This window comes from Mastomys coucha, unplaced genomic scaffold, assembly GCF_008632895.1.
Source record: "Mastomys coucha isolate ucsf_1 unplaced genomic scaffold, UCSF_Mcou_1 pScaffold4, whole genome shotgun sequence".
In the NCBI taxonomy this organism is placed as follows: domain Eukaryota; kingdom Metazoa; phylum Chordata; class Mammalia; order Rodentia; family Muridae; genus Mastomys; species Mastomys coucha.
The window spans coordinates 41,516,753-41,536,314 of record NW_022196910.1 but is presented as its reverse complement, the minus strand read 5'-3'; the positions used below and the strand labels follow the sequence as shown (position 1 = coordinate 41,536,314).

At 35.0% G+C, this 19,562-nt stretch overlaps 1 protein-coding gene across 4 annotated transcripts in view; it reads left to right on the top strand.

The window, feature by feature from the left end:
• Trhde (thyrotropin releasing hormone degrading enzyme) overlaps positions 1–19,562 on the top strand; it is a 392,302-nt gene that overhangs the window by 309,965 nt on the left and 62,775 nt on the right. For all 4 annotated transcript variants that reach the window (XM_031350072.1, XM_031350071.1, XM_031350069.1 and 1 more), the window contains exons 11-12: positions 632–765; positions 877–932. In XM_031350072.1, the coding sequence (XP_031205932.1) occupies positions 632–765; positions 877–932 (190 nt within the window). The remainder of the gene's footprint in view (positions 1–631; positions 766–876; positions 933–19,562) is intronic.

The following is a 19,562-nucleotide window of genomic DNA, read 5'->3' as shown; positions in this document are numbered from 1 at the left end:
AACTGAAAGCCATCATAAAAAAAAAAAAAGATTTTTCCTTTATGAAATATGCACTCTCTTTGTTTCTAATTCTCTGTGGGGCTATTAGAGTCCTGAACAAATCAGGTTCCCTTATTTCATCATTGTTAATGGTTTTTCAAAGTCTGTCAGTTATTTGCACTCCTAGGAAAAACATGAGAAAAAGCCAAATACAAGAATGACTTTCAAATAAATAAGCACTATTTTTTTTAATCACTTTCTTTCTGGGTAAAGCTAATAGGATATATGTCTAAACACCTCTTTTGTTCTAGCTGCAAATACACACATACAATCTAATTAAAAGCCATGTGAATATAGTGGGATAATTCTAGATGACATTTATTTCAAATATAGAAACTGCATATAGAATAAAGAGTTGTGTCAAAAACAAAATTGCTAATTACAAAAAACTCACTAATTGATGCAATAATGAGTAACAAAATAAACACTTTCTTTTCAATTTTAAATGAGGGGATTAATTAAAGAATGGGTTTCAATTACATTTTAGGGTGACATTTTTTCAAATTCTTAATAATGCTGGTATTTAAAATAATTTATTACTTTTTAACTCTAAAAAATTAAAACTCTACTTACTGTCAAATGCTACTTGCAGAACATCACAGAATAACATACTTAGACAAAGGAAGCTGGATCCTTGGGAACATCAATCAAGCTGGCTACTTTAGAGTCAACTATGACCTAAGGAACTGGAGATTATTGATCGATCAGTTAATCAGGAACCATGAGGTACATCCTTGATCTACTTATCAGTTGTCTGTTTCACAGTGTGAACACCTGTCGTTTTAATGATCAGAATTACCACCCTCATCCTTTCCTTTTTCCTAACTGGACTCACAGGTACTTTCTGTCAGTAACCGTGCAGCCTTGATCGATGATGCCTTCAGCCTGGCCAGGTATGTTTTACCTGAGATATCCACAATAAATCCATGCCTGTAAGATTTTTCACATTAACTTAAATTCTATGTTCTATATTCATACTTACATGTAATTCTCTTTCTTATGATATTTTGTTTGTATCTGAATATTCAGTGGCCACAAACTTAAATCAATAATAGCTAAAGGATATTTCTAAGACAACAGAAGCATTATCTATTCTGCTGCCAGGTTAGTTAAAAATTCTGGAGATTCTTGTAATCTCTTCAATAATGAACTCTACACAATGGCCATTGCTGCCACATATAACTTTTGATAAGAAAATACTTTCAAGAGTTAGTGATATTATTGCCACAAATACCAGGGTAATTTTAACTGCAAAGCTGTGTTTGAATATTATTCATTGGTGACAAGTTTATGCTGAGAGACAGCAACAAATATTCCAGAGCATATCAATCATGTTCCAAAAGATTGGATTGCATTAATTATTAAGTGACTTTGATAATAAGATTTATAATGTTCTTTTTTTTTTCTTCTTTTACTTTTGGTTGTTCAAGACAGGGCTTCTCTGTGTAGCCCTGGCTGTCCTTGAACTTGATGTGTTGATCAGGCTGTCCTGGGCTCACAGAGATTCACCTACCTCTGCTTCCTGAGTGTTGGAATTAAAAACATGCTCCACTGAGATTTTTCTTTATTTTATCATAGTTTGCTAAGTGTTTCTTAATCTGTGATTTGTTTATTTAATAATTATTTATGTTTGTCCACATGTGACCACAAGGCTTAGGTTAGTAATAGGGATCAGTTCATTCCTGAGACCTGAAACTGCCTTTACAGTTTGTGTGCCCAATCAAATTTCAAATTTATACATGTTACAAATGTTAAAAACTCTCCTTCCCCTGTAGCATTTCAATCCATCAAATGATGAGCTTACATGCAGGGCACTTGATAACTAAAAACTGAACTATCAGACAACTTAAGAGGTTGTTGTGGCTGTGTATGTGTGTGTTTGCAAATAGGTAAATAGGTCCAAAAGGGAGTGCACAGGACAAATTCAAGGTACTGTTCTATTGACAAAAAAGACAAAAAAGCAACCTACTCTGACTTTCCCCCTCATTATTACCACAAAGTATCACAGGGCCATCATTATTTTCCTTCCTTATTTGATGAGGTGGCACATTGTGTAGCAGACAGGATTCTATTACTCATTGAGAACATCCAAGAATGATTGAGCCTCAGTATCTACAATGGAGGAAGAAAACTGAATCAGGAAGTTGTCCTCTGACCCCACACATGAGTGCCATGGTACATGTCCAATTGTACTCATACATACATCTCAGATTACAAACACAAATAAATAAATAAATAAATAAATAAATAAATAAATAAATAAATAGTGTACTAATTAAACTAAGCCCTTGAGCAAAGGTGAGGACCCTTCCATGGTGCTACATCATCTTATTATGGGAAAACTTAGAAGCAGTAGAGATGGACAAAGGCCTGTTAGAGATAGTGATATATGAAGATAAAGGTTAAGATACAGCTTTGGCTATGCAGAAAATAATGAAGATCTTAAAGAAAATATGAGGTATAAAAATTACATTTAAGATTGAAGATGTCACTAAATCAGAAAGAGAGAAATCTTGAATGCAAAGAATAGATAGTTAGGAGTAACAACAACAACAAAAATCTTACTACCAGCAATTAATTATTAAATATGCAATAGATGTAGACATCTTCCCACTTAGCATAAAATATGAACATCTCTCCTTTTAATGGCAGAGTTACTTTAGGACCCTCCATATACAACAGAATTTGCAATGTTCATGTCTTACCTAAAGTGACATACTGCTGTTGTGTAACCTGGGCACAGCATTAAATTAGCTCTAAGTTCTTAGTTAGTTACTACCTAATAAAATACAAATACTATACAGAGAGTTGTGTACAGAATAATGACCAGGAAAGTGTATTTCTGAAGACCTTAATACTTTGAAATATATAATCATTATTATATATTGTAAAAGATGAAACATCCCTAAAATATCATTGAATTCATGTTTGCAATCAGTAGTTCATGAAATGTTTCATTCATAGAGTGAAAGTAAATATGTAGAGAGTAAGATTTATTCCTGCAAATGCTCTCTATACTTGGACCTAAATGTTACTTTTATTTAAATATTCAAATAAATATTTCATATTTTAAAGCTCTGTTTATATAAGTTTCCTTCAAACACAATGGTAAATCAGGTAATCCTTGGCCTCTTTGAAAACAACAAGTGGAAAAAGAGCAACTATCCAACAATCACAAGCAGGTCACAAACGAAGCTGAGGCTTTGGCTAATGACCTCTTTAGTAAATGAATTCGGTTCTTGTGCTTGTCATGGCTGTTTGAATAGCAAAGACCTGGGGGTTAAGAGTGATTAAGTCACTTAGCTATGCTTGGACAGATTCTCAGTGTGTGTGTGTGTGTGTGTGTGTGTGTGTGTGTGTGTGTAGAGTGGATTGTTTAGTTCCCCCACAGTGAGACAGCAGAGATCATGAATTCCAATCCAAGTGAATGTATGTACCTTATGGAATGGCTCTCTGTCTAATCTTCCTTATCTATGTGAATTATTGTTCACTGAAACTGTAAATGAACAAGTAGAATATTTAGTCTATAGCCATCAGTATAGGCTTCTCTGTGTTGCCATGGACACTAAGGATGTGCTGTTGTTTCATGGTGTGCATTTCCTGATTTCTCATTGTTCTTGCAAGATACAGAGGAGAGTGTTAGGTGTCCTGTTTGCAGTTATTGCTTAATTTAATGTCTGGTGCAGAATTACACTAATATTTGTATAATCATAAATTTACTAATCTGGAAATATTCATGTCACTATTTTTGTGAAATCTAGTGTTCAATGTTGATGATTTTTAGCTTTATAGAAATGTACCCAGTGTTGTGGTGTATTTTTGCACTCTCAGAACTTGAAAGGTTGAAGCAGGAGGATTACAATGAGTCTGAGGTTTGCCTGGAATACAGTGAGTTCCAGGCCAATCTAAGACAATACAGAGTAGCCCTGTCTTCCAAAAGAAAGAACAACAACAACAAACAAAGCAAAAGACACACCCTTGCACATTCTAATGTAAATAATTTTAAACAAAGAAAAAGTGTTAAGATGTAACTTCACCTCATCTACCACCTACTGTTGCTTTATCATCCTCAGAGGTAAAATTTGGAATATTTGGTATATATTATACCAGACATTTTCCCTTTCTACAACTTTATGCTGTTAAATTTTAAAACCATGAAGAAGATTTATTCTATCCCCTGAGTCATTTATGAAAATAAATTCTAGGAGCTTTCAATAACTTGTGAATCCTTATGGTGCAGCCTCTGGTGAGTACCCTGGACTAATTTTCTGTTGTGCCTATTTGAAATTTTATAGAGTTGATTCCTATAAGTGGAATTTGTGACTGGAAAGGCATATCTTTGGGAAAAAAGGCAAGAAATACATCACAAAGTCTTTCTCAGTCAAATTCCATTATCAACCCTATGTAAATCCAATCTCCTTGAATTCCCCATTCCTGCATATGTGTAATTATTTAAAAATTGACAACGAGCTAGTGCAAACTTCTTTAGAAATTATTAATCCACAGTTTAAAAAGTTGTGTTTTTTGTTTCTTACACATCTATTATCTGTGTCTTCCTTTCTGTGAATTATCACTTAGTAAAAAAAAGGAATTGCAAACATTAAGAGTCAAGTGAAAGTATTTTTGTTTGTATACTTTGTATAAGTCTTGAGTATTATTCCTTTTAGTAGCACCTGTTTGCAAAATTTTCTCCATCATTGCACTAAATTTTTGTACTTTACAGTATTTTATCATTAAAAGTCCTTTCATTTATAAATAAAGTAAACTATTCTGATTTTCTGTATATTGCATTTTGTTCTCCCATGATCTCACCATTTACTTTTCCCTTAATCAGTTTGCAGGTATTGGATGGAAGGGAGCTTACTTTTTCTTTAAAATTAATTAACATTTTTTACTAATTATTCCATCCTCATTTACTTAAAAATATTTTCTTTTTTCCTGTTTGAAATATCTTCATCTTCATGAAAATGGTCATAGTAGGGCTTGAAAGATGGCTCAGTGGTTGAGAGAACTGACTGCTCTTCTGAAAGTACTGAGTTCAAATCCTACCAACCACATGGTGGCTCACAACCACACATAATGAAATCTGACACCCTCTTCTGGAGTATCTGAAGACAGCTACAGTGTACTTACATATAGTAAATAAATAAATAAATAAATAAATAAATCTTTAAAAATAATGGTCATAGTAGTGAATCAGTTTGATTTTGGTTACATCATCATTATGATCTTTTATTTATTGGCACCACATAGTTTTAGTTAGCTTAGATTTATAATTGCTCATGATAAAAATCTTTTCTTCTTAGAAAGCTTACATTTTATATAAGTTTGGAATCATTTGATGAATTCCATAAAGTCCAGCAACAGATATACTTTGATTTATAAGTGATTAGATAGAGCTTTATTATATGACGTAAACTTTCCACATGTGGTGCATTCTCTACCACTCTTTGTTCTGGTCCCTAGGTGAAGCTCTTTGTTTCTAGCATCATGGATTTTGGCAACAGTGTCTTCTTTTCTTTCTTTTTAACTAAAGGCACATACTGCAGAAAATATTACACAATTTCCCTACTCAAATATCCCAATTTCCTTTCTTTTTTTAATACAACTTCTTTGCAAATTGGCTTTTGTTAGATCTTTTCCATCTTCTGCTTGACTCACTTGTTCTCTGGTTAAGGATTCTTTTGTAACACAGGTTATTGTTTATTCCTTCATTTAATGCAGTAAATAGTAGCATGATCTCAAATAAGTAAAACTTGGAACCAACAAGATGTAATGGATTTTCCTACTTTTTTTATTAGATAGTTTCTTTATTTACATTTCAAATGAAATCCCCTTTCCCGATTTCCCCTCTGGAAAAAAAAAAAAAAAAAAACAATTCCCTCCCGCCTCTCCCTGCTCATCAACCCACCCACTCCTGCTTCCTGGCCCTGGCATTACCCTACACTGGGGCATAGAACCTTACAAGGGCCTCTCTTTCATGTAGCTGGAGCCATTAGTCCCACCATGTGTACTCTTCGGTTGGTGTTTTAGTCCCTGGGAGCTCTGAAGGTACTAGGTAGTTCATATTGTTGTTCCTCCTAAGGGGCTGCAAACCCCTTCAGCTCCTTAGGTCCTTTGTCTAGCTCCTCCACTGGAGACCCTGCGCTCATAGATACATGTTTACATATGGTGTGCTGCCCTTTCTTAATGGAACAGGAAAAGAACGGGGTTAGAAACCTTTGCTGGAAACACCCAGTCTGGGTGGACTTCAGTTATGACCTTCTGACTCAGCTTTGGAGATGACATGGAACCCTCCTCATATTTGGCAGGGATTTGAAAAGCTTGATCAAGGATCTTGAATCCCTCTGACTCTCTCTGCTGCCCACTGCTTTGTGAATTCAGATTGCACAAGTTTGTCTTTGGCATAAACACTTTTCACAGCTATTCTTAAAATGTGATAGGGTATTTATTTATTTAGAGATAGAATTCCAGGCTGTCCTGGAATTCACTTTATAGACAAGGTTAACCATAAACTCACAGATATCTACCTGCCTCTGCCTCCCAAGGAACGGAAGGAAAGATGTGTGAGACCATACCTGCGTAGGGTTATTAATAATGACAGGCTACATGTAGTTTATTGTATTTACTGGCCACTGAGAGAAGGGTAGTTCCCTTGCTCTTTCAGTAGACTATTGTGGGAAGTATTCATGTAAGATTATACTGTTAGTAATTTTCTATTAAGCCACTGGGTTGTGTGTAGAAAAGAGTGAAAAATTTATAAATCCTAAAAGTGATAAAATTGTTGATTACAAAAGAAGGTCTATTGTTGGCTATATGCTTCCAGTCCTTGTCACTGAGGAAAATTTACTGAAACTACCAGAATTCCCCGGCCCTCTTCCCAGTGGAGACTTCTCCATACTATGGTCAGTGAATCCAAGTGAGTCTTTTCTTTTCCTGAGCTTCGTGGTCATCCTCAAAAGATTACATCTTTCACATCCGCAGGCTGGGGACTCTAATTATCTATTTATCATCTGCAGCTGCAAAAGCACATCTTGAGACACAGGAGAGAGTGGCCTTGAAGTTTGCTTGTTTCAGACCTTTCTGCATGCAATTATTTAAAAAAAAAATCTATATCCAATGGGTCTCTAAATTAGGCTTAGTTTTTGCAACACTTCATCACAGATAAATGTTAAAAATAGTCTGAAAACATTTTCAGGACATTTTACGGTAACGAGCTCAGAATCTTCCACTTTCTTTCTATTATAACCCAGTAAAAAACTTAGACTGTATTTCTGGATTTTTTGCAGCAACTCTGTTCTATTCCTCCAGGCAAATGCTGGTTAGCTCAAGGTTAGAGAATGGGTTAGCATATTCCTTTGAGCTGTCTGTAGAACTTGTTGAGGGTAGAGTCACAGATGTTGTCCTTGGGATAAGGATTTATGATAGGTGTTGTACCTGGCATTTCTGCGACAGAGCCATCTCCAGAGGTGTAAAGGGTGGGTGGCGGAGTGGCTCTTGAGGATGGTATCCTTTTTGTAGATTTTTACATCATGCTGCCTTAAATCAGAAGTGAATTTGTAACCTTCCCACGCCAAATTTGTGTTTCAGCTCTGTAGGAGAGAATGTTTTAATATTAATGTGTAGTGCCTTCAAGTGTTGAGTAGAAAGCAGAAGAGAGGGGTTTTGACATCACTTCTAGATTTGATTCATTTTCATAGCAAACAGCTTGTTCTCATAAGTTAAAAAAAGTCTGGGTAGGTGTCTGGTAGGTCACATTATTTTTTTCATTTAAGCATAATTTTGTGATAATCAGTAGTCTGGGTTTCCAAACTGTACTACAATTATATTTGAATAAGTCAGTGTGTTCGTGTTCTTCAGTAGCTCATGAATTAAAAGTTATATTATAATTTTATATCACATGCTTTCTCTAGTTATTCCCAGTGTAGTTGTACTCCCTGGATTTACATGACACAAACTCTCAATCTCACTGATTCTCTGTTTTGAAACCTAAACCTGGTAGTTCATATGTTTCATAGAATCTTTTGGAAATTCTTAAGAATTCGAAAGAGGTATCTTTTTTATGTGATTTATTTAGGTATATCTGCTCCAAATGATTATTCATACCACATTTGCTTGAATAGATTTGTAAGATGATATCTTAAAGATGAATTTTAATAGGAAAGAAAGGTCAGTTTTCTCTAGCCAAGCTTCTTGAGATGGGAATTTTTAATTAGATTTTTGTAGTTTTTTTAAGATTATAATATAAGCACATTATTTTCTCTTTCCATTTTCTATCTTCAAACACTCCCATATATGTCTCTTTGCCCTCTTTCAAATTAATATGTTTTCAGGACTAGCCACTTGCTATTGTGTAACCAATCAGTGCCCTCTTTGCTGAGGAAGGCTCTCTCTCCAGTCTTAAGCATTCTTTATTTGCCTGTAGTTTTTAGTGGAGGGTTGAGGCCTCCAGAGCTTTCCTCCATCCACTTTAGCATGTCTCCTGGGGTCTACCTGATTCAGCTAATGATTAGGCTTTATGAGTGTAGCTCCTAACATTCCTAGATGACACAATCTCACAGGAAACTCCCTGTTCCTCTGGCTCTTACACTCCTTCTGCACTTCCTTATGCAATGTTCCCTGAGCCTTACATGTAGGAGTTGTGTATCCAATGGGACTGTGCTCCACAACTTTGCATTTTGGTTGGTTGTGATTTTCTGTAATGACCTCTGTCTGTTGCAAAGAGAAGTTTCTTCATGAGACATGAGAACTCCACTTATCTGTGGGTATAGAAAACAAATATTTACAATGTAGCTAGGGGCTATGGTTTTTTTTAATAAAGTGGTAGTTATAGGTTCTTTTTCTATGACTTCAGATCCATGACTTCACTATCCCTGGGTAGTGGGCTAGGGTTCCAATGCTAGGCATTGTTGAATGGGCCTTGTGTTCAATTAGAGAGCTGCTGGTTATTGTCAAATTATCCATGCCACTATTACAATCCTTGGTTTATTGTGTTATGCTGGTCATTGTTCATAGGGAGTTTACATAGGATAGGGCTATTGGTTGTGTCCTTCATTTGGGAGCTTGCATGGTATTTTCAGTACTATGAAATCTAGTCTTCAGGGAGGAGGTTTTCAGTTCAATCACAGCTCAGGGTCCTCTGGACCCTATGCCTGAAGTTCATGGTGTCCTCAGCAATAGGAACTCACCTTCTCCCTCTCCTAATTTTGACAGCATTTGTCAGTGTATTCTAGTTCTGTGGATCTCTATTAGAAACTGATTGCACTGGTATTCTTGGCTTAATAGGGACACATTAATGGCAAATCTCGGTGTCTTTGTTATCTCCCTAGAGAGAGCTGCTTGGTTGAGTCAACTTCCTGAGTGGTACTATGGAGGCATAGGGCCTGATATCACATGATCTTCAATTTCATCTGGCGTCATACTTCTCATTGTACTGCTTTTATTACTACGAATTCACATATTATAAAGTTATGTAGCCGGGCAGTGGTGGTGCATACCTTTAATTCCACCATTTTGGAGGCAGAGGCAGGCAGATTTCTGAGTTCAAGGCCAGCCTGGTCTACAGAGTGAGTTCTAGGACAGCCAGGACTACACAGAGAAACCCTGACTCAAAAAACCACCACCACAATAACAACAACAAAAACCAAACCAAAAAAAAAAAGAGTAAAGGCATGCATATCCTCAGAAATTAACCCACAAATCACTGTCACCTTGATTTGCAGACTTGCCAGAGATTATGACTGCTTTGTTATTAAAATTGGATTAGTTTGCTGAATTATCTATGCTCAATCCTATTTGAAAAAAATAAATTAAGATTACCATATGAAGTGTTTGAGCTTAATTTTTTTTTTACATCTATGTTATAAGGTAAGACTGTAAACTGATCCTTCAGAGCACCAGAACTCCATGGGTGGTCAATATATTTCTAGAAGATTATGTAACAATTAAAAATATAATTGTCAGACTACAAAATAAGTACATATGATAATTAACATGTGACAAACAACCCACGAACTCAGCTGTTATCAACCGCTGAAGTAATAGTTTAAAAATAAGAGTATATTGTCCCTATGTTCAAATAAATATAGATTTTAAATAGAGTTCACATTTTAGGAACCTTTGTTGCATTCATAGTCTTGCTTATCACCTCCAGTTGTATGACAAACTTTTCCTGAGAATATGCAATACATACACACACACACACACACATACACACACATACACACACTAATAAACACTTTACTAGTGTAGGGAGGGACTTAGTAAATATGATCAGTCTCAGGGACATCCTATAACTAACTTGAGTTGTTTGTCTTCCTGCTTAAGGTACTTTACTGCTTGATGGAATGTTTTAATCTCATACAAACTGTTATCCAACACTTATGTAGGAAATATGTGTTTCTGCATGGTGTCTGCTACAGTCATCTGCATTAACTTGGAAATAGCCAGTAATCATATTGGGCTTCCATGTCTTGATTATAGCTTGTAACTGTTTACTTGGTTAGAACTGTAGTAGTCTATTTTTCCATATTTAAAACACACTTTTATTAATCTATGCATTCTAGAATTTCTCTGCTACTTGTCTTTTTTCTTTTGTCATATATTTTGAACACTCACCCATGTCTTTTAATTTGATTTCTCTTCCTAATTAGCAAGAACCTTGGCTATCAAGATAGACAAAATTGGAATTCTCACTCTATGAATTACTGACAGTTTGATTGGAATTCTCACTCTATGAATTACTGACAGTTTGATTAGCAGTTTTTATGAGGATTAAAGTAGATCACATATGTACTGGCCCAGCATAACTAATTAGCAGACCTTAGAAAGACTATTTCTGTTCTATGCCCTCCTACTTTCAGATGTAGACTGCATGCCAGAAAGATCATGCATTACCTTTATTTGTAGCAACTTGTCTTTCTTTTCACATATTCATTGATTTCATTCTGCATGTACATTTTTCCTGGGCTGTCCCAAACACTTTAGAGCATCCTGGCACTGACTTGGAGAGGAAATGGAATGGGTAAAGCATAGTTCTTTCTCCTTCGGACAAAAAGGATGGAAGCTGTGTACATTCAGAATAAAGTGTGACATTTAATATTAATCCATTCAAAACCAGGAAAATCTTGTTTCCCCAAGAAGAAAAATAAACATATTTAGGTGGACATTATCTATGTAAAAATTAAATAGGTGCTTTTTGACAATTGGCCTTGTAATGAAAGCTTTTACTTCCTTATTACATTTTCAAATTAAAAATTATTTTTCATACAATATACTTCTTTTTTATTGGATATTTTCTTTGTTTACATTTCAAATGTTATCCCCTTTCCCAGTTTGCCCTCCCAGAAACACCCTATCACTTCCTCCCTCCCCCTGCTTCTATGAGGGTGTTCCTCCACTCACCCACCCACTCCCACCTCCCTGCCCTATACTGGGGCATCTATCAAACCTTCATAGGACCAAGGACCTCTCCTTCCATTGATGTATGACAAAACTATCCTCTGCTACATATGTATCTGGAGCCATGTCTATTCCTTGTTTGATGGCTTAGACCCTGGGAGTTCTTGGGGGGTCTGGTTAGTTGATATTGTTGTTCTTCCTATGGGGTTGCAATCCCCTTCAACTCCTTCCGTCCTTTCTCTAACTCCTCTATTGGGGACCCCATGCTCAGTCCAATGGTTATCTGGGAAATTGCCTCTGTATTTGTTAGGCTTTGGCAGGGCCTCTCAGGAGACAGCAATATCAAGTTCCTTTCAACATGCACTTGGTGTTTTGGTTATGATATGATGGAAGGAATTTCTTTTCTGGTCCAGTCTATTTGGAGTTCTATAGGCTTCTTGTATGTTCATGGGCACTCTTTCTTTAGGTTAGGGAAGTTTTCTTCTATAATTTTGTTGGTGATATTTACTGGCCTTTTAAGTTGGAAATCTTCGCTCTCTTCTGTACCTATTATCCTTAGGTTTGGTCTTCTCATTGTGTCCTGCATTTCCTGGATGTTTTGGGTTAGGAGCTTTTTGCTTTTTGCATTTTCTTTGACTGCTGTGTCAATGTTTTCTATGGAGTCTTCCGTCCCTGAGATTCTCTCTTCTATCTCCTGTATTCTGTTGGTGATGCTTGCATCTATGACTCCTGGTCTCTTTCCTAGGTTTTCTAACTCCAGGATTTCTTCCCTTTGTGATTTCTTAATTGTTTCTACTTCCATTTTTAGGTCCTGGATGGCTTTGGTCATTTCCTTCACCTGTTTTATTGTGTTTCCTCTCAAGAGCCATGGGTTAGTTGTTTACAGTACCAGACATTAATTGCCTACCACTAAGTGGGCTTCGAGTCCCACTTGACACCTGTTAGTTATCCCCACACAACAGATACTTGGTGATCTATGCTCGTTGCTTCTCTATTCACAATAGGTATGGAATAGAAACAACCAAATTTCATAATTTGATGAATGAATAATGAAAATGTGCTACATATACACGATGGAATACTATTTGGCTATAAAAATAACAAAATCACAAAATTTGAAGGTAAATGAATGGAAATAGAAAACATTATGCCCAAGTAGGTAAACCAGAGCCAGAGAGACAAATGTCATATGTTCTCTCATATTTAGGAATCCTACTTCTGAATCTTTTAATGTGAGTATATAACATGGAGTAGCTGCAGAAACCAGAAAATTTAAAAAGGGCCCATAGGCTGGCAGAGCTCTAGAGAGCAATATACGCAGTGCATATGTATTTATAATTGTTATATTTTCTCGATCACCTGTTCCCTTTATTAAGAGGTAATGATCTTTATTTGCAAAAATTTTGTTTAGTATACTTATTTATATGGCAGAATATGGACATAGGGTTTTATTCTATGAAGACACACCATGAGCAAGACAACTAGGGGATACTCTATTCAGGAGGCAGTCAGGAGGAAGGTCTCTTTCATACTGTGCATAAATTGAGCAAGGAACCCTCATAGCCCACCTACACAGTGACACACTTCCTCCAACAAGCCACACCTCTTCTAAAAATGCCACACTTCCTAATAGTGCCACTCTCCAAGAGCTAAGCATATTCAAGTCACCACAAATGCCTACAACAAATTCTTCCATATGCTTGGCATATTGACTTTATTTTTTTCTTCTGTCTTTGCCAGAGAAATTTGTTTTCTAGAGACAATAGATCCCGGCTTTTAACCAAGTCAAATAATCTGTATCTTTTTAATCATTTCTTGAGGCTCTATTTGCACTGAAGGCTATCTTTAGAAGAGGTTTGCTAATTCCTACAGGTTGGTTGGTTCTTTCTTTCTGTCTTGTTGGAATATTGTCAGCTCTTTTCTTTTTCCCTATTAGCCTTAGAGATTCAGTAGCTTACTCTGTTGGACTTGTTGGATCACTGTGTATCTCTCCTTGTGTTTGTATTTTCCATGAAATTTATTTCTTTCATGTGCTCTTATGATTAAGACTCTTTTTTCTAATTTTCTGTCCATAGTAGTCTTGTAGTGCCAACTTGATAGTCATAAGTTGCTTTAGTTTGTACTTATCTTGAAATGCCTTCATTTCTCCAACATTCTTCAAATGTTATTAATATGGGACTTAAATAAGGGTGTCCATTTACTGATTTGAATTGTGTTTTATACAATATTCAGGTGTTCATAGACACCTTTTGTATAATTATCTTCCTTTGGCAGCATGCCAAACTTCCAAAAATAACATCAAACACTGTTTATAGTATTCCTCTAGAACTCATCAGATCAAATTACCATCAACTGGATTTTTAGCATAATGTAGAAGTGCATCCATAATAAAGATGATGAAAAAATAAATGTTTTGCATAATTTTCAAGAAAATATGAAAAGGTGATAACTAGAATAGAGGGAAAAGGAAAAAAACCTAGTTCCACAGTTTTGTGGAAAAAAAAATAGAAACCTTTGCTTATGGGCCAAATCTCAGATTCCTGGGAGATGTTTTGAAACCCATGATGCTCTTCTTTAATTGCATGCAATTTGAGCTCTTCTGTGTGGAATATTTCAGAAGTCCTTATATGTAAAGTAAAGTACCAGGGAAGTGGCCCTCACGGGCTTGGATGTAAGAAAACATCAGATTAGTAAAACCTAAAATGACTATGACAATCCATGTAATATAATTTAAAGCTCAAGAGAAGCTAATCTAGAATACAGGAACTCGTGCTGGGCCCTTTGGAATCAGAACACAGATAACAGGAAGGTGATACCACTAGATGATGGACAGGTGATGCACATGTGTGTCATAAGGTAAGAGTGTACAGTTCATAGAGCTATCATACACATTTAACGTTGAGATGAAATGACCATATTTGGCCTCAAAAGGTTATCTTGTAATTTTTAAAAGCTGGAGCATGATAACTTGATATTTCATTGAAATAAATCCAATTTCCTTACTATAAGGTGGATACTGAGAACAAAGAATTATACCCTTGAATTATATAGATTCTATGTAACAATATAAAATTCAAGTGCTATAAGCATTCTCAAACATTCAACTTACTTCAACAGTACGTCATGTTGAAAGTGAGGTAGAAATATATATGTATATGTGTATATATGGAAGAAATATATATGTATATGTGTATATACATACATATATACATATATATTTCTTCTCTGCTTGATTTCTTATCACTTTCACAAAGCATAGAAGCAAGTGAGACAGTCTCTTAATGTTTATTTGCTTAGTTTGTAACTGCTGTCATCATGTGACATCCATTTTTTCACTGTAGGTAAGCTGATCTGTTTCTATAGTAAGTACATGATAGTAAGATAAATGGTCCTGTTCTTATCCTGTACAGGTAAGTGACTTGAGTGTGTCACTATCTAATGGGAACTGGAGACTCAGTGATATGCATGAGGAGAACTTCATGGTGTCTTTAATGATTTGAGGGGCTTTACTTTAACCTTGGTGCTCATTAGTAAGAAGAATTCAGAAATGGAAAATTCTGTCATACATAATAAGCAATACTTTTCTGATATATGGCAGTTTTGTACACCCACTGAAACACATAGGCATTCAAACATTAAGATAAAGAGCCAAAATAGACCAAATGACCTATTAAAAAATGATATTCACTCAGAAAATATCAAATAGGCACCTATTGTGTGTGCTTGTATGGGCACTAGAATAAGTAACAGTAAATTAGAATAATCAATATCCAGCTTAGTTGAGAGTGTGGTTAAGCATATTTATTGAGCAAACAATTACAGGACAAATGGTGGGATATTTGAAGAGGAAAAGTAGAGTGCAAGAAAACTAAAGATTATATATGGACCAGCCCAGCAGCTTATTGTATATATGAGGAAGATATTCTTCATTTTGAAAAGGATATTTTATAAGTAATCCCAAAAGAAGACTAAGAGGCTCTTTGAATGCAGTATTCCAAATAGAAAATCGATGTGTGCAAAGGTCCGAAGGTAGGATGCTCAGCATGACTTAGGGAAAAGAAGATAATTGCATTAGCTCTAATGGAATGACTCTGAAGGGTGGAGACAACAGATGATTACGTGAATAAAAGGGATGTGACCAGGAACGGTTTCAAACACTATTAAGACAAGTGTTACTCTAATGTGGAGTGAAAATTATTCAACAGAAATCTGGCAAGAGCACACTCCTTTTTCTCAAAGGCTGACATGGCAATGGTTAAGGAACTCTGGGGAAGCACCCATAGAAACAGGGGCCTCCTCCTCAGAATATGATCATAACTCATAGTTCATTAGGGAAGAATTGGGCATCATGAGCTCTTCCTCTGTTCATGATTATAGGCTTTACCTTGTAACAGCAGAGGCCACCTTCCCTGATGTGAGATCTCATTTGCTATGACTTATGTTATGTTCAGAAAATTGATTCTACAACCCCATTTACTATCTTTTGTCTCATACATTTTTTTTTCTATTCTGTCTTTTAACATGTACCTTGAGTCTTAGCTAGGGTGGTATAAGTTTCCTACATAGGGAGAACACTCAACTGTCATTCCCAACAACCACAACTCTCTGTATTCACCACCATTCCCTGAAAATAGAAGTTTCTCTAAAGTATCAAGGATGGAGTTCTGGCTTACTCTTATGTCTTGTGCAAACAAGGTGTATGTTGCTTTAAAAATAGGATCTTATCATCTAGGTATGTTGGATAAAGAAAAGGCATGGCAAGAGCTTGTATTGCTTTGAGAGTCTCTGTGGGGCTTTTCTGAACAACATATAAGGAAATGATAATGCTGTTCTGAGACTCAAGGATCATTAAATTAAAATGCTAACACTTTATACTTTTAAAATAATAATTATAATATAATTACAACACCTCTGTCTTTATTTTCTTCCTCAAATCCTTCATATGTTCTTTTGTTCTTACGTTCATCGCTTTTCATTCTTGCAATTGTTACTTGGTAAGAGCACTCTTTGGAGGTTAGAAAGATGACTTAAAGGTGAAGGCACTTGTTCTTGCAAATGACCTGGGTTTGATTCTCAGAACATAACCATACACAACTCCAGTTTCAGATCTAGTTGATCTGATGTCTGCTTCTGATCTTCATAGGTACAAGGCATGCAAATGGTGTACATATATATAGGCAGGCAAAACAATTCTAAATATAATATAACAAAAAATTAAAAATTTAAAAAAATTGTGTACAATAAAATCAATAGATTTACAAATATTTGTATATATGTATTATATATATAAATACCTATGTATATATAATACATATATATGTATATATAATACATATATACAAATATTTGTAAATCTATTGATTTATATATAGATAATACATATATATAGTATATGTATGTATATATAATACATATATATATGTATATATATATATAATACATATATATAGTCTCCAGAGTTGAAATATACTTCCTTTACCCGAAATGGTTTTTTACTACTAATTTCAATGTTCTTCCTTCCCTCTAACCATAGGCAACAATTACATTCAATTGCTCTTACTTATTTTGCCTTTCTCCTCCAAAATTTTTATGAAAAATTTCATTGCACTTATAATAAATAGATTCATGTTTGACTTCTACATTCTACCAATTTGGGAAATTTACCCAAATTGCTACCTTATGAATAGGTCATTCATTTGATGGATTACTTTTCTTACCTCTTTAATATGTTGTGGCTTATTATATTTTCACTATTTGGTACACATTGGGTTGCTTCCATTTTATGATATAACAAATAATGATACTATGAAGATTTGTCTGTGTGTTTGATATGAATATATGTTTTCTTTTAGTAACTACCTAAAGAATTGCCTGGATTATATGATAAATGTGACCATAGTATTTTATAAATGGTTGAACCATTTCACATTTCAGAGATCAAACTCAGCAATTCTGATTTTTTTCTGCCTTTGCCAACACTTGGTATTGTCCATTTTTCCAATAGTTATTATTTCACATATTACTATTACAAACACATATTACTATGACTGATTTGATTACCATTCTTTGGTGCTCAATAATATTAAGACTTTCTTAATATACACAATTTGATATATTTTTTGTAGAGAAAAGTGATTTACTTTAATCTTTGTCAACATTTATAATTTATATTATGATACTTTTGAAGCATAAAATTCCTTTAGATTCCTTGAGACATGCTCATTTGGGAGACTTATTCTTTGAAAACTTTTCTCCTAGTTTGAAAGCATATTGTTTTTTTTTTCTCTTCTCTTTCATTATTGAGCTTGTGCAATGTTGATCATGTCATGCTTAGATTTTTTTTCCTTTATGGTTTCTGCTTGTTATGTCCAACTGAAGTTATGTATACCAAACCCAGAACTTTAGAGTTTCTCTTCTACTTTTTCTCCACCAGCTTGGTCATATTGATGATCCTGTAGGAGACAACGATGCTCATTTAGTTAATTTTGTATTTTCTATAGGGCAAAAGTAGGGCAAAAATCATGGTTCTTTATTTTCATGTAGATTTTCTTCATGTAATTTCACAGGAAGAAAACTTTCTTTTTCCATTGACTTTCCACAGCAACTTTGTAAAAATCAATGGATCATATAAATTGTGAATCTATTTTTGACTCTATAAACTGCTGTGTTGAATGCATCTATCATTATGCCAATACCACAGTATCTTAAAGTCTTTTAGGATTTTGGTTGAGATTGCTTTGAGACTGTAAATCAATTTGGAAAAATATTGTCATTTTACTAACGTCCATGCCCATGGCACATCACATTGCTTGCTTTAGTCTTTTCATTTATGTTTCCTTTTACTATTCTTAGACCTTTAATGTGAGGTCTTGCGTGTCACTTCCATTTATGTATTTTTAACAATGAGATAACTTTTTATGTATGTGATGCCATTTAAATTACTTATGTGGTACTGAGAATGGAAACCAGGACTTTGCACATGCTAGGGGAGTGTGTGGTCATTGAGAGGTATCCCCAACTCTTTCTTTTGTTCTGCTTTGCTTTACTTTGTAAGCAGCCTCACAATGTAGACTGGTCCTGAACACACATTGCTTCTGTCTGTACCTCTAGAGTTCTGGGATTACAAATATTTATACCTTGGCTCAGTTTTTAGTCTTAAAGAAATATCTAGTGTGTAACTTTTGGCAAAATATATCTGGGATTATAAACAAGGTCTATCATACTTCATAAATAAAATGATTTGGAGAAATATCTATGACTGTTATTTTTTGTATTGGTTTTGAAGGTATGTCCACAGCAGAGGTAGAAATCAGTGGCTACAGCAGGAGTCTTATGGTTTGTAGGCCTGATATATTTGATGTGCTGCTAGAGTGTCATAGGCTCCCAACTATTATATAGAAATTCATGAGTTTTTGCGGCATTGCTAAATTTGAAACCTCTTTCTTTTATAATCTTCAGGGTGTTCTCTTAGTTTTTTTCATAAAATATATCCTGATTACAATTTTCCTTCCCTTATTTCTTTCATTATTGTCTCCACCTTCCATCTAACTCCACACCTTCTCTCTCTCTCTCTCTCTCTCTCTCTCTCTCTCTCTCTCTGTGTGTGTGTGTGTGTGTGTGTATGTGTGTGTGTGTGTGAATATATATCACACACATATCACAATGAGTTCAAGACTCTTTCCCACACTTCTATTAGATTCAGTTTATCTGGTTTTATGTTGAGGTCCTTGATCCATTTGGACTTAAGCTTTAAGCTTTTTGAAAGGTGACAAATACGGGTCTCCCTTTTCATTTTTCTACCTATAGACTGCCAGTTAGGCCAGCATCATTAATCGATGAGGCTTTCTTTTTTTCATTGTATATTTTTGGCTTCTTTATCAAAACCAAGTGTTCCTAAGTGTGTGAGTTTACTTTTGGGTCTTCAATTTTATTCCATTGATCGACTTCTATGTCTCATAATAATAATAAAAGCCATACCTCTCTTTTACTGATAGTATATTCTACTGTGCAGTCTGTTTGGCTCCATATTAATATAGTCATACACTCTTATTATTCTTAACCTTTGCATGACATGTCACAGTTATATTTACTTTGAATATTATACTGTCTTTAAACAAAATGTT